General features: G+C 46.0%; 1 protein-coding gene across 1 annotated transcript in view; it reads right to left on the reverse strand.

Moving 5' to 3' along the window:
* LOC135253944 (cadherin-2-like) overlaps positions 1–14455 on the reverse strand; it is an 82947-nt gene that overhangs the window by 22252 nt on the left and 46240 nt on the right. Inside the window, exon 3 of the mRNA XM_064333813.1 lies at positions 7237–7457. Within this exon, the coding sequence (XP_064189883.1) occupies positions 7237–7457 (221 nt within the window). The remainder of the gene's footprint in view (positions 1–7236; positions 7458–14455) is intronic.

The following is a 14455-nucleotide window of genomic DNA, read 5'->3' on the forward strand; positions in this document are numbered from 1 at the left end:
TTTTCATCCATCACCAGCGCTCTGTTCATCAGCTGGCTTCTTCCAGTGGCCCCGCCCGCCAGGGCCAATCATAATCACTCTTCTCCGCCTCCCCGGTTGCACACGGGACAGAAAGGACGACGCAGACAAATATGCGCGCTAACGCAATCCAGAGCAGGGAGTCTTTCCACGGCTGCTACTCATCGCTCGTACTCCACGGCTGCTACTCATCGCTCATACTCCATGGCTGCTACTCATCGCGCGTACTCCACGGCTGTTACTCATCGCTCATACTCCATGGCTGCTACTCATCGCTCGTACTCCACGGCTGTTACTCATCGCTCGTACTCCACGGCTGCTACTCATCGCGCGTACTCCACGGCTGTTACTCATCGCTCATACTCCATGGCTGCTACTCATCGCTCGTACTCCACGGCTGCTACTCATCGCGCGTACTCCACGGCTGCTACTCATCGCTCGTACTCCACGGCTGTTACTCATCGCAGGGTACTCCACGGCTGTTACTCATCGCTCGTACTCCACTGCTGTTACTCATCATACATACTCCACGGCTGTTACTCATCGCACGTACTCCACGGCTGTTACTCATCGCTCGTACTCCACTGCTGTTACTCATCGCGCGTACTCCACTGCTGTTACTCATCGCTCATACTCCACGGCTGTTACTCATCGCACGTACTCCACGGCTGTTACTCACTGCGCATACTCCACGGCTGTTACTCACTGCGCATACTCCACGGCTGTTACTCACTGCGCATACTCCACGGCTGTTACTCACTGCGCATACTCCACGGCTGCTACTCATCGCGCGTACTCCACTGCTGTTACTCATCGCTCATACTCCACGGCTGTTACTCATCGCAGGGTACTCCACGGCTGTTACTCATCGCTCGTACTCCACGGCTGTTACTCATCGCGCGTACTCCACTGCTGCTACTCATCGCGCGTACTCCACCGCTGTTACTCACTGCGCATACTCCACTCCTGCCTTTGCACCGGGACTAAAAGAGCCCGAATGCCTTTGTACTCTTTTCAGTCCTAAGAAGTGGTTATTGGAATCCCCTCGCTGTAAGTCACAGGCTTTTCTCATCTGATGCACAGGGACGCTGCTCATCAAAAGCTCCCTTTATGCTCCATCGGACACAATGAACACAATTATGAACAAAGAGAGCCATACCTGCAAGGCAAACACAAAGCACGCAGATGGATGAAACCTGCTTTGGTTTCGTTTTTTCTTCTTTTTTTTTTTTTTTTGCCATTACTTTGTTCGAGGTGGAAATCGAAGTTAAACCAGAAGAGTCAGAGTAACCTTGAGAAGGTTTTCTTCTTCTGGGAAAAAATGGCCGTATCCTCATGCAGAGGAAGTGATGGATGACTGTTGCAGTTTGAGCCGAACAACTATCTGTTTGTTTGCGGGGTTTTTTCTCCCCCCCCCCCCCGCTCTCTCCCTTCTCCTCGGCTCTACGAACTGCTGATCTGTGAAAGCTAGTCGGGCCATTTGAATAATGCCACGCTAAAAATAAAATTATTTGAGGAAAAAAAAAACAAAAAAAAAAAACAAGAAAGTCTGAAAACAAGAAAAGAAATTCATTACCGCTTCGCTTGCCCCGACCTGCCCTCGCCATCAGAACTTCGGAACTGTTGGACCGCGAACGCTAATCACGTTTGAAATCCGATTATAAATTTTAATACATTTAAATTCAGAGAGGCAGCTCCAGCGGCCGCGGCGAACATGACTCAGAAATATTTATTACCCTATTAAAATGGGGGAAAATTAATGCAGTAATTATTTGGGACCTGAGTCAGGGATGATGAATGCCGGGGACGGCTTGCTTGGCAGAGCAGGCATTCGTCTTGCGAGGCTGGAGGTGGGCGTCGACGCTCCTCGTCACATCTTTCCAGTGAGGAGTCCTCCGGACACCTCTGAGCCCTGGAAGAGTCACATGACTCCCTCTCTAACCCCCCCCCCCAGCCCCAGCCCCAGCCCCTCCCTCCAAATGGTAAATGGACTGCATTTTATATAGCGCTTTTATCCAATGCGCTTTACAATTGATGCCTCTCATTCACCCATCCACACACACACACTCACACACCAAACGGTGAAAGGCTGCCATGCAAGGTACCAATCAGCTCGTTGGGGAGCAATTAGGGGTTAGGTGTCTTGCTCAGGGACACTTCGACACGCCCCGGGGCGGAGGATCGAACCGGCAACCCTCCGACTGCCAGACGACCGCTCTTACCTCCTGAGCTATGTCGCCCCTCCAGGTGATTTAGCCGTGCGCATTTCACACAGCTGTGGAGCAGGGGTGTCCAAGCTCCCGTCCTGGGGGGGGGGCCCCCAGTGTCTGCAGGTACCCGTGGTTGCCTTTCGGCCAGACGCCAATTAGGGCCTCGAGAACAGGCCGTGTGGACTCTCTAGCCAATCAGTGACTTAAATTAATCACCTGATGCCGAAACCCCGAAAACTAGAAGCCGCTGTGGCCTTCCACTACTGGGGTTTGAGGCCCCTGCTGTGGCCTTCCAGGACTGGGGTTTGAGGCCCCTGCTGTGGCCTTCCGGGACTGGGGTTTGAGGCCCCTGCTGTAGAGTGAAGTTCATTTTGAGTGTTTTTTTTTGTTGCACTGGGTATAAAAAGAACAGTTCCTCTCAGTTGTAAGGTAAGAGATAATTGGTGCCCCGCTTACGAAAAATCTTTTGACTCATTGAGGCATTGTCAACAAAATGTAAGTGCTGGAGTTTGGTCAAGCAGAGAAGACGTCCTCGGGTTTTACCTCCAAACCACAAACTGCTGGTTTATTTTAAAACTCTTATTCACATGACCTGAATTCAACTCTGCAAATGTCAGGTATGACAGACAACTGCAATCTTATTTGTCTACGTAAACTTCTATTTTTTCGATAATGCAGGGTGTGTCATAACTAACCAAACAAAACGAATGCCTGGATGCACATTTTCGACGGACTGGAACGCCAGGCAAGGCTTTGCTTTGCTTCGCAAACAAACAAAGCAAAAAATAAATACGTCCATTCTGCTCACAACAGTGGCCATTTCAAAATACAAAAGCCTGGCTTTCCTATCACAATCAGAGGAAGACTTTCAACATTAAGCCTCAAAAATGGCATGCAATTTCCAAAGTTAATTGTTCTAACGGCAGCTACGAAAATCTTTTCTTCCACGCTGGGAATTCACGGTTGTTATGAAGAGGCAGATATTTCGAAGGCAGTTACGAAAGCAAAGGACTGAAAAGACAGTTTAAAAAAACAGGCAATTAACCCCTTGGCTGTCAGTTTGTTTCCACCGCTACCTTTCTTTAAATGTCTTTTAAATGTAAGAATGGAGTTGATATCCCCGTCATTCCAAACGGTGGATATTCTGGAGTTTTCAGTATCAGACCTACCGGTACATGAACAATGCGGGGGGCAAGAGTTCAAGATTTACTGTACCGTGACAGACACACAGTGACGTTTGACTTCTTCATTATGGAGACGGACATGAAGTCACAGACCCCCCCTCCCCCCCCTCACATCGCAGTTCACTGCTGTGGTGGCTTTGCACCGACCTTTAAAAAAAAAACTTTTTAGAAATCTCAGAAAGATTCTTTTTATCAGGCTGTTTCAAAGAGAACGCTGGGGCTCCGGTTCATTGATTGGATTCACAGTATCCAGTAACAGTGGCCTGGATAGAGAAACTGCTCGCCGTTGCTGCTTTTTCCAAAGCCATACCCAAGCACTCAGAATGTAGCCGTCCTGCTCACATATTCCAACACAGATGAACATTTTTTTTTTATGACTAGTACAGATTTTTTTAGCAACCCTTCTTTATACTTTACCTACTAGGTAATGGAAAAATAAGAATCGATTTTAACCTTCTTTGTCTTGCAGCCTACAAAATGGAGTACTGCCTACATTCACAAGGCAGCCAGTGTCTATTACTGCTATCAGCAGATTACCATTCCTTTGCTTTCCAATCCAAGCCAGGTGTCCTTTTCAGTCTGAATGTTTGGCCGCGGGAGGAGGAGGGGCTTGGCTGTACGACTGTAATCTTGTAAGTGTTCCACTATGTTCCTTAAGCTTTTGTTAGCTTTTCTATCTTCCTACCTCCCACCTCCTGGCATCTCCAACAGCTGCCCCCTCCCACACACACACACATGCATGCACGCACACACACGCAAACACACACACACGCACACACACACACAAAACAAACAAACAAACAAACAAGCACACACATACACACAGAGTCTCACCCCCACACATACAAAACAAACAAACAAACAAACAAGCACACACACACACACACACACTCAGACACACACAGCCCTACAGCCTTCCGGCTATGCTGCTTTGTGAGGTCCAGCACAGAAGCACATAGTAACACATTATGTCCCAATGTGAGAAAAGAATGTAAAAAAAAAAAGTGAAATGAACAGCGTTAATGAATAGGGACAAAAAGTCTGATGGAGCAATACTGATGGTTGATGTAACCCTACTGTTTATACAGAAATCGATGGCTGGAACTGATCTGCGCGGTTTCGCCGGATCGTTGCGTGCACTCAGCGCACTGTCTAATTAAAGGCACATTACGGATGACGTCGGACTTCGGAAAAAAAGGAGAGTCGAGCGGCAACCCCCCCGACAACGTGAAAAATGGAACGCGTGATCAACGCCCGCTTCACTTCGGCGCATCTCTCATTCCGCACGCCCCTCATTCCCCCCCCCCCACCATAACTCGAAGCGATCGAAGAAGGACTCGAGAAAAAAATAAAAAATAAAAAAAAGCAAACGGCGGCGTATCAATTTCGAATTTCGCCATCACCCTTCCAAGACACTCTATCTAGCGCTCCGCACAAGGAGCGCGCCATAAATCCTCATACGTGACCATTAACATGGAACATGACAGACCCAGAAGAATTCCACTCGCGTCGGCTACAGAGAAGGAGGAGAAGAAAAAAAATTCTAATGTACACTCAAACACTCCGGCGGTGTCTCCAGCCCTTCTAATATTTATGATAATAGGCCGCGTGATTGTTCCTGTAGAAATGCAACGACCGTCTGCCGCGCGTTTTTTCGCGGGCGAGCGGCAGATCCCTCCTTCCTTCGAAACATTACGACAGTGATGAATGCTCTCATTAAAATCACATATCTACCACAGACAGAGGACCAAAATGAGCGAAGAGAGAGAGGGAGAGCCAGAAGTCCTCTTTTCCACTGCACCAACGCGACACGTGTTTCGGGGAGCCTTCGCGCTTAACGCTGGCCGACGGCCGACTCACGTGCTACGCGGCACTATGCGGCGTCGACCGGCCCAATAAACTTTTTTTTTTTCTCCTTTTTTCCCCCCCTCTCGGAAATTTAATTGGATTGAGGACGGTCAGCATTAATGAGGATTGAGGTTATCAAGCAGACGGCTACTTTTCAACTCAACCGCAATGCAGGAGGATTATGCATCCGTGCGCCTATGAATTGGTAAGTACTTCAATGCACGGTTGGCAGTTTGTTAGAAGAGCTTGGGCTCGCTTTAGTGACTATTCAGTGGCGCACTCGGCTTCTCTGTGAAAGCACACGCAATTAAAGTGGCCTTTGATAATGGCCACTGCACGGCAAAGCAGAATCACAGGTGAGCTTCCTTAACTTCCCATGCGGTACGCCCACACACACTAAAATACAGTATTCACAAGACTGACTAAGAAATGCTAACACGAAATGCCACTGTTTCTCCGCTATCTGAAGTAGAACTGCTCCTACAAAGGTCACTAAAAAGGCATACTATGCAGGATTTTCACCTTGATAATATGATAATGCGACCGTTGCTCAGTCAATCCCATGATGCACCGGCAATCTTAGTGCACTTCAGCCCGTTCCCTGGCTTCTCTGCCTGCGTTCGTCATTCTAAAAACGAGTTTGGGAAGTTTGCACCTGTGACCTTTTTTTCTCCATAGGCTGATTCAGAAAAGAATGTGGCCAATAGAAGAAGAAGAAGAAGAAGGAGGAGAAGAAGAAGTGTGTATAGATTGGCTACAGTGGTGCAGTGCTGGGTTAGTGTTGAAGAGATAGGGTCATCCTGGTGGCTAAGCTAACGTTATCCAAGTGGCTGGTCAGCGTTCGGGATAGGTAGCTGCCGTTATCAGCTAAAATTAAGTTCAGTTATAACTAATAACTAAATTCAGTTAGCTGGCTGGCCGTGTCGGCTCGAGAATTTGTGCTGGGTCCGATAATTCACAAAGTAACAGCTTAAGGCTGGAGAATAAGGTTCGAATCCACTTCTCTCAGTTTATATTGGCTAGTTAGCGATCGTTAGCTAGGTAATAGAGGTGAGTATACCAGTTGGAAATTTCTGTTAACGTTATTCCGTAGGTATTTAACTTTTGCTACTTATCGCAAAAAAGCGGGAGTTTTTGCTATCGGATATGTCACTCGAGCAATTTGGCATGCTTTCGACTGCCGGACTGGTACGAATGCAGCTGTTGCTGTATTTTTGATAGAGACGCGATTCCAACAGAGGAGAAGACATTTCTGATTGTTAACACGGGAGCGAAGCGAGGACAGAAATCCTGCATAGTATGCCTTTAAAGAAAGCTAAGTGACATCACAGTTCGAATAGCGGGAGGTGATGTGACCACACTGAGAACATGGGGGCGGAGCCAAACCAACTGCCGCCTCTTTCCCTCGTGTGACTGGCGGGCAGTCAACCTCGGGAGCAAGGCCATTTCACGTGACCGAGCAACGAGCTCGCAGAGACACCGGGATGTGATGTCATCCGTCATCGCGGGCTGCCGCACATCTGCTAATGCGTTTCGCAGCGTGGGTTCGCAGGTTAATTGACACGCTAATTTCAATTAGGGCACCTGCGCTAACACATCCATCCATTCAGAACGGTCGCCGTGATTCTGAGAACAAACAACAACAGCAACGGAAAAACGAAACAAAACTGGCAGTATTCTCCGGTGGTAAATTATGAGTTGCAGTAGGTAGCAGACTGAGGCTTTATTTATTTATTTAGTTTTTTTGAACAGGGACAGTGTGCAAATAACATTAACCCTATATACAACAAGGAGAGATGTAATGTAACCGGGTTATAGCAATTTGCTAATTTCCACCCGTAGTCCCCGGCCAGGTAAGTAAGACAGCACAATAGAAAGTACTTATGACAACTTATTCAGCAGGAGTAAGAGGGTTGCCTGTACACTCCTCCCAACCCCCAAACCCCCAAACCCCGTACCCTGTTTTTTAGGCCTACCTGCGGCGTTCTGCTGGTCGCTGGGGTCAGGTTGACGCGTGTTTGCCAGCGCTCCCTGGAGTCCTCATCCTCGGCCCTGACCACCAGCAGCCGGGCGTGCGCGCCGGGGACGCGGAAGCTCCTGGCGGCGTAGAGCACTCCGTCGCCCCCTATCCTGAAGTCTGCCGGGTCGCTGCTCCCGTACTGCAGCCGAACGCTCCTGCCGCAGTCGACAAATCTCACTGGAGGGAGGGGGGAGGGGGTGAGACGGGGAACACGGAATTGATTCAGGTGTCGAGCACAGCAGACTGTGAAAACAAGCGCGAGAGAGAGAGTAACACAAAACAAAAAAAAAACAGTAAAAAAAAAATAAAAATTATATCTTCATGAATCTGCCAAAATGAAACGTTGTGCCCCCCCCGTCCCCTTCCCCAAAGGAAGTGATATCACAAGAACTGAAAAACACAAACACGCCATGCTTTGGAAATCACGAGTGTGTGAAACCTGAGAGTAAGCCTGACGCATGAATCGAATGTGCTGATTCACCTGACCTCAATAGTTTACGGACGGGCTACGTGCGACAGGCACGGTGAATGGGGATGAGTCACGCAGGGGATGCAGATCTGTGAGTCAGTGCAGGACTGGATCTCCACAGCACCAGCTCTCTCAAACACCAGCCAAATATCCAGACGCTAGCCAGCCGATACAAAGCAGGAGGAAGACGGGTACGCTTAAAAAAAAATAAACAAACGAAACATATTCAGATTTCTATGTAAAGTCAGTTCAATTTATTTGAAGGGCGCCAAGACACCCTTATGAAAAGCGCTATATTCAAAGATGCATTATTATACAGTATTGTGCTGTATTTTTTACTGAATTTTATTATAAAACGTTCCATTTTTGCAAACAAAAGTAAGTGTCTGGAACCTCACCAAGACATGTGCTGTGCAGACATGCAAAAAAAGACAATAGAGACAAAAGAGGCAAAAAGTTCAAGGTAAGCTATTAGAGTCAGAGGTGTTTTATACCACCATAAATACATCCAGCTGGGCACTGAAACAGTTTCACAAAGAAACTTTCAAAACAAAATTGAACAAAGGGTTTCTGTGGGGAGGGGGGGGACAAGGCAAACTTGCTAAGGCAATCATTTTCAGCTCAAAACAAGCCATTAAGCACCAATTAAATTGCTATTCATTGCTTGTTCTGCAAGCAATGAATAGAAATCTCATTTCATTTTTAAGGTACATATCCCCCTTATCTTGGTGATTCACATAAGCCCGAAAGCTTCTTCATGCATTCTATTAAAAACTTCTCCCTTATTTTAAAGAGGGAGACAATTAAAAGGTCTAATTCATAACACAGAGGTTACCCGGTCCATTCCTCATTCAGGTTTGCTATGATGTCAAAAGAGGAACATATCACGTGTACACAATCAGAGGATCTCTGTAGATTAAAACAGGCGGTATGCTATGGACTTCTGGTGGAGAGTCAACAAGCCTTGCGTTAGTGGATCTTGTAACCATCTTTGAGAAACAACAAAAGCGACAAAAAACAACATTTGTTTAGCTTTTTCGCAACTCCTGAAATGATACTTCCAGAGAGGAATCGGGCCCCATTAAGATGCAGATTGAGACTGGCAGAAGCAATATGTAGGTGAAGTCTTGAATGTTTCTTTCGTAATTAGAGAGACAAATTTTAATTACAGCTGTTGCCTCAATTAAATGACTCCTTGATATTGCACCTTTTTCCCAGTCAAATAAACCCCCCCGCTGTGATTACTGAGCTGCTCTACTGAGAAATATCTTCGGTATTTAAAGTGAAGTTAAGTGGTTTGTTATTATGTCAAAATTAATTATGCAACAATTTATTTGTCATTGCTGGTTTGAGCATTAAAAGCAAGTACAAGAGAAGACATTGGTACATTTAATCTTCTCATGACAACTGAGGCTTCCAATCCAGTCTTTGACAGTTTTTTCTTCTCTCTCTCAGTCACATACTGAAGTTCAATACTTTACTGTGTCCACACAAGCGCATAGATGTTAGAAGAATGCACACTTAAAGTCTATTGTTTTCTTTGACTCACGGAATAATGAATATTTCATCTGGGCAAATTGCCAGGGTCCCCTAATCAAACTGAGCTGCATAAGGCTCACCACTGGCACGGTTCAGTGTCATTCCAATAATCTAATGTACAAAAAAGGATGTTAAACAATCACATCTGTCCATCGCTTTCCCTATACTGCACCAGAGAGCGTATTGCAGCGCGATGCGAAAATTCGATCTGTCCGTTCAGCTCAGCGAAGGAAGAGTGTTATAATGTGGGATGGTGTGAAGACCGAGGTGGTAAAGGGCCAGCGTGTCCGAGACAGCACCTGATTGCTTTTCTTTCTCCGCACAGTCGCATATCAGATATTGCAGTAACGCACGTCACCTGCGTATGAAACGTGTGACATTGTCTTCTCACAGAATCTGCTGCAGTGCAGCGCAGTGCGTGTTTCCATTGATCACATGAAATATATAAAATAATACTGGGCAGAGCTAGAAATATATGATCCTCCATTTCCAGGGTAGTCTGGGTGGGTTGATAAACATTCTGGAGTAGCCTAGGAGGGCAATGGTAAAAAAAAAATGTGGTGAATATTTAAATATAGACAAGGATTCTATGAAACATAGAAGTGAACAAAACACTGTTCATGAGCACAAATCTGTTTTTGTGCCCTCCACAGATCGTAAGGAATCCTAGTGATGGTAGAGATCATTTCCTTCTGCACTTCTGGCAAACTCTGAACTCAAACAAACTCAAAACAACTTAAAACGAAACCGTGTGCCCCCGTCCCCCACCTCTACCCCCACCCCTCCCTTGTCATCTTGGCTGCCTAAAAACTTGGTTTGCGACCCAAACAATCGAGGAAGGGCGGGGTGGGGGGGGTCGTAATGGTATCAGTATGTGGGTTCTGTCATGATGCATATTTTTCCACAGTCTCAGGCAGGAGCCAATTGAGAGAGGCTCTTACGTCCCCTGCCTCTGCTTCTCTGGGTAGCGCAGGTGAGGCTAATTGCTTAATTGCCTGATTGCCTCCACCTGCCTGTGGCCAACATAAGCCCTGCAGTGAGAGGCTGAAGACATCTTTGCTTTGTTGGGGGCTGTCGTGTTGAGACTCTGTGTGTACGGGGTTTGTGGTTTTGTGAAGATCTTTTTTGTTCTGGGAACTTTGTGGGTTTTAGTTTGCGCTTTAGTTTGTAACTTGTACAACCACCCCCCCCCCAACCCACCCTGGCGAAACGTGAGGTCTTAACACCTCCAGTAGGGCCCTCAGCAGCTAATGCGATGGCGATGGATGCATAAATTCCAACTAGGCGGCACAAATTCCAATAAGGATGAATGGATCTGTTCGCTGTGCTGTGCTAATTTAATTCTAACACACACACACACACGCGCACACACACACTCTATACAGGGCCAAGAGCACTGCAAGGAATAAAAAAAAAAATTTAAAAAAGGAAAGGAAAAACCGAGACAATCTCTTGAGATTTAAAAAAATTTTTATTTTTATTTTTTTTAACTCGCAACAGAAGAACAGCAGCTTCAGAACACCTTCTCCGTCTTTTCAGGCGTCGCATTCTTTTTAAATACCGAGCTTTGCCTACGTTAGACGGGTCATAACGGGGCCAAAGGGCTTTTTCGGTTCGGGTCGAAATGCCTATGCAGCACTGGCAAATAAAAAAATAAAAAAATAAAAAAGAAACAGGAATACAGGAATGTGGCCGGTCAGCAGAAATGCAGATTTAATGCAGAGCCTGAATTAGCTCCAATCCAACGGTCACATTCACCGTTAGCCCCCTGAAGCTAACAAACACAAAACCCCTCGAACCTCTCAAGTGGCCTTTGTATGGACCGTGTCACGTGATGCGACCAAACTCAAACACAAACACGAAAAGTAGAGAGAGAGCGATAGAGAGACAGAAAGCAAGAGAGAGTGAGAGAGAAAAAGGAACAAAGGCAGGAGAAAAAACAAACGTTTGCTTAATTCTCAGGGACCAACTGAACATGCAGGGGAGCCTCCTCCTGTTTAAAAGAGCAGTGGTAGGAGCAGCTTTGCTTAATTGGTTGTAATGTAAGAGCGAAATGTTGCCCACACACTGTGTTTGTGCAGAAGCGCTTTGGAAAAGAAGAGCGGTGCTTTGAATATAAAAATTCACTTCACGAAGCAGATACTTCCTGCCTGGCTTAATTGTCTGTGACTGGTAGGAAAAAAAAAGAAAAAGAAAGTCAACCCACATTAGCAGTTAAAATGGGAAGTGTGTGTGATCACCGTGGAAATTATTGACAGCGAAAGCATATGTTACTTTGTGAAGTTAAATCACACTGCTTACCACATGTCTGTAAAGTTAAAAAAAAAAAACAGTGATTTTCAGCATGGGAAATTCATCAGCAATGTGCGAGGTCCTTTGGAGGACGTTTGGATTCAAATACACTTTCTGTGCTCTATTGAACTTGTCTGGTGCAATTGAGCCTGCCAATATGACCAGAAGGCGGGGTTTGCACTTTTTTTTGAGAGTATTTCATTGGTTCCAATACACCAGACAAGACCAGTAAAAGCGTAGAAAAGTATTTGAATCCAGAACAAACACGTACTCGACCCAGGGTCTGCTCAGAACACGTTTCCGTTGGGCGAAAGCGGAACCCGACACATTTCAAACTCAAACATTTTGTTTCCACTCCAATGGGCTCCAATGTCAAGGACCTGCCGTGCAAAAAGCTCACACACAACCTTATTTGAGATTCCTCGTTTGCAAACGGGCAATGGAGCCTCAAACGTGTGTATAATTCTCTGTTAATACTTTACCGGTGCACCGCGAGAAAGTTACCACACATTTCTACTAGGGGAGGAAGAAAAAAAAGAAATCAATAACTAAAAAAAAGAGGATGCTAGAAATCGATCCAGTTCCTACAGCAGCCGGCCGGCCCAGCCGTTTGCTGAATGGTCATTCTTCACCAGCACGGTTTGTCTTGTGGAGGCAGAACACGGGCCACTATGGCGCTCTGGATATCGCGCGTTTCCCCTCCGTTCGGTACAGTCCACCCCCCAAGCTAAAATCCGCGGGGAAGCCGGCCGCTTCGACCGCCAACCTCGCAACGGAGTCCGGCACCCCTTTCCCTTGGACCTGTGAGCAGGTGGTGCGGAGCTGTAAGTGCAGCTAGACTGGGAGGGAGGGGGGGGGGGCGCGCTATAATAACATTCATTATCTCACGCGAGCCTATTACTCCACCAGGCAGGGAGACTGAAGAGGAGCAGACTCTGCTTTGGCCTCACCTTATCACGGCCCAATCTGACAGGCCATTTCTCCGAGACGGAGAAACTCGCTCCCCCAAAATGGATATTTCAAATGACGTACCTCAAAGGGCAGGGCGAGAGACACCCGCTAATAACGGTGCATATATTCTCTCCCACAAATGCTTTTTCAAAAAAAACGTGCTGCCAAAAAGGTTGCATTACCATGTAAAAAAAAAAAAAAAAACTGCAGAAGGCTACCGGAGTTACGGCTTCATTTATTCCTTTAAGGGCACGTACACTTCCTCTCTCCAGTGCAGCATGAATATTTATGATTTATATATTTATTTATATTGAAGGCTGCAAAGTGGCAAATTTAACCCAAACCAATTTTTTTTTGCTCCTCTATTCTTCCCTACAAAAACACTTTCCTACTCTGCCATCTCTTAGGAATTTTTTCGGGGAGATGCATGCGACCTCAGAGATCAACTCCAGCCGAATAACTTTTAGGAACAGCGAACGCGCAGCGACGCTATTTCCTGGCAGTGGGAAGACTGAACACTTAGCACGACGTAAACAGTTTACCGGTTAGCGGAGAGACCGCGTGACATCGTAGCTCTCCTCCACAGGCACGATCCTTGAAGGCACTTAGCGACGCGCGCTACTTCAAGGGCCAATGGAAGCTGCTGTATTCACGCGCTTGCCTCGGCTTTGCTAAGCTACGTTTCCGCACGCACCCTGGAGCCAAACTTTTATTATTATTTTTTTTTTTTCCATTCACGACGTGACGATTTCCCAAAAAAAAGACAGAACGTGCGACCCGGGATGCTGTGCATTTTTTAAACGAGTGAGAAAAAAACCAGGCAAACGTGTTTACCACACGCAGGATGGCATCTGTCAAACAGGCAAGCCAACCCCCCAGCTCATTATAACGATAGAAAACTGTACTTGCTTCATTGCAGGTATTGCAGTGAGACAAAGAAATATATAAATATATCTTGTTCTGAAAGCATTTGGTTGCTTATTAAAGCCTATTTAGCTGCCAAGCCTTTTGAAAACACATAGACAAGAAAATTCTAGTGAACTCCAACAAACACATACGCATACACACACACACACACACACACATATACATGTGCAGACAAACACACCAATACACACATACGTACAGCAGTGTGCTATACCAGTACCATGTAACTATAAAACAGCAAAAACCAACAAAATCTTGATTTTTATTGGCACTCTTGATTCATCTGTATGACAGAAATGCCATCTTTGAATAGTAAGCCAATATCCACCATTCCCCTTCGAACCTCTGCCATGCCAGGATTCCGCTGGTACCAGCTCACACTGTGTGATCTCCCCGACAATTATTTCATTGTCGTCACGGGCATTTGCCCATTCGCATTTCCCAGAATGCTTTGCATTTGGCAGACGTCAATGTCAAGGTGTGCCAATCGGCCGGTTGTCTGGTTCCTGGTACTGAGGCGCTGAATAAGAATTATCTCTCAGCCTACTCCCCTCTGCAGAATATCAACCTGTCAGAAGTCAATTCAGGGCATTACTGAGCCTGGCTCCAGGAATTAGACAAGTGTTTTCACTTTAATTCCTTGCTTGAGCACCTTTCTCACTGTACTGTAGAAGGCTGACGTTAAACAGTTCACATATGAATGGCATCCATCCAAGTGAAATAAATGCCTATCACTTGCATGTAGCTAAAACACTGTTACACGCACACAAAACCTCATATAAATTCACTGGCGCTAGTCACATTTTTAAAAATGTAGAAAAAGCTATCTAAACAGGATGAAAAGAAAGAAAAGCCTGCTTTAAAAAGCTTTAAATGATCACATCCAGGAAATGAATCTACATATTTGGCTAATCTTAGCTCTAAAACAACTTTTGCATGCAAAGACTGTTCAGGGTTTTAAAAAATCTTTGATCGTTAAGCAGTACATAACTATGTT

The sequence above is a fragment of the Anguilla rostrata genome, chromosome 4 (assembly GCF_018555375.3).
Source record: "Anguilla rostrata isolate EN2019 chromosome 4, ASM1855537v3, whole genome shotgun sequence".
In the NCBI taxonomy this organism is placed as follows: Eukaryota; Metazoa; Chordata; class Actinopteri; order Anguilliformes; family Anguillidae; genus Anguilla; species Anguilla rostrata.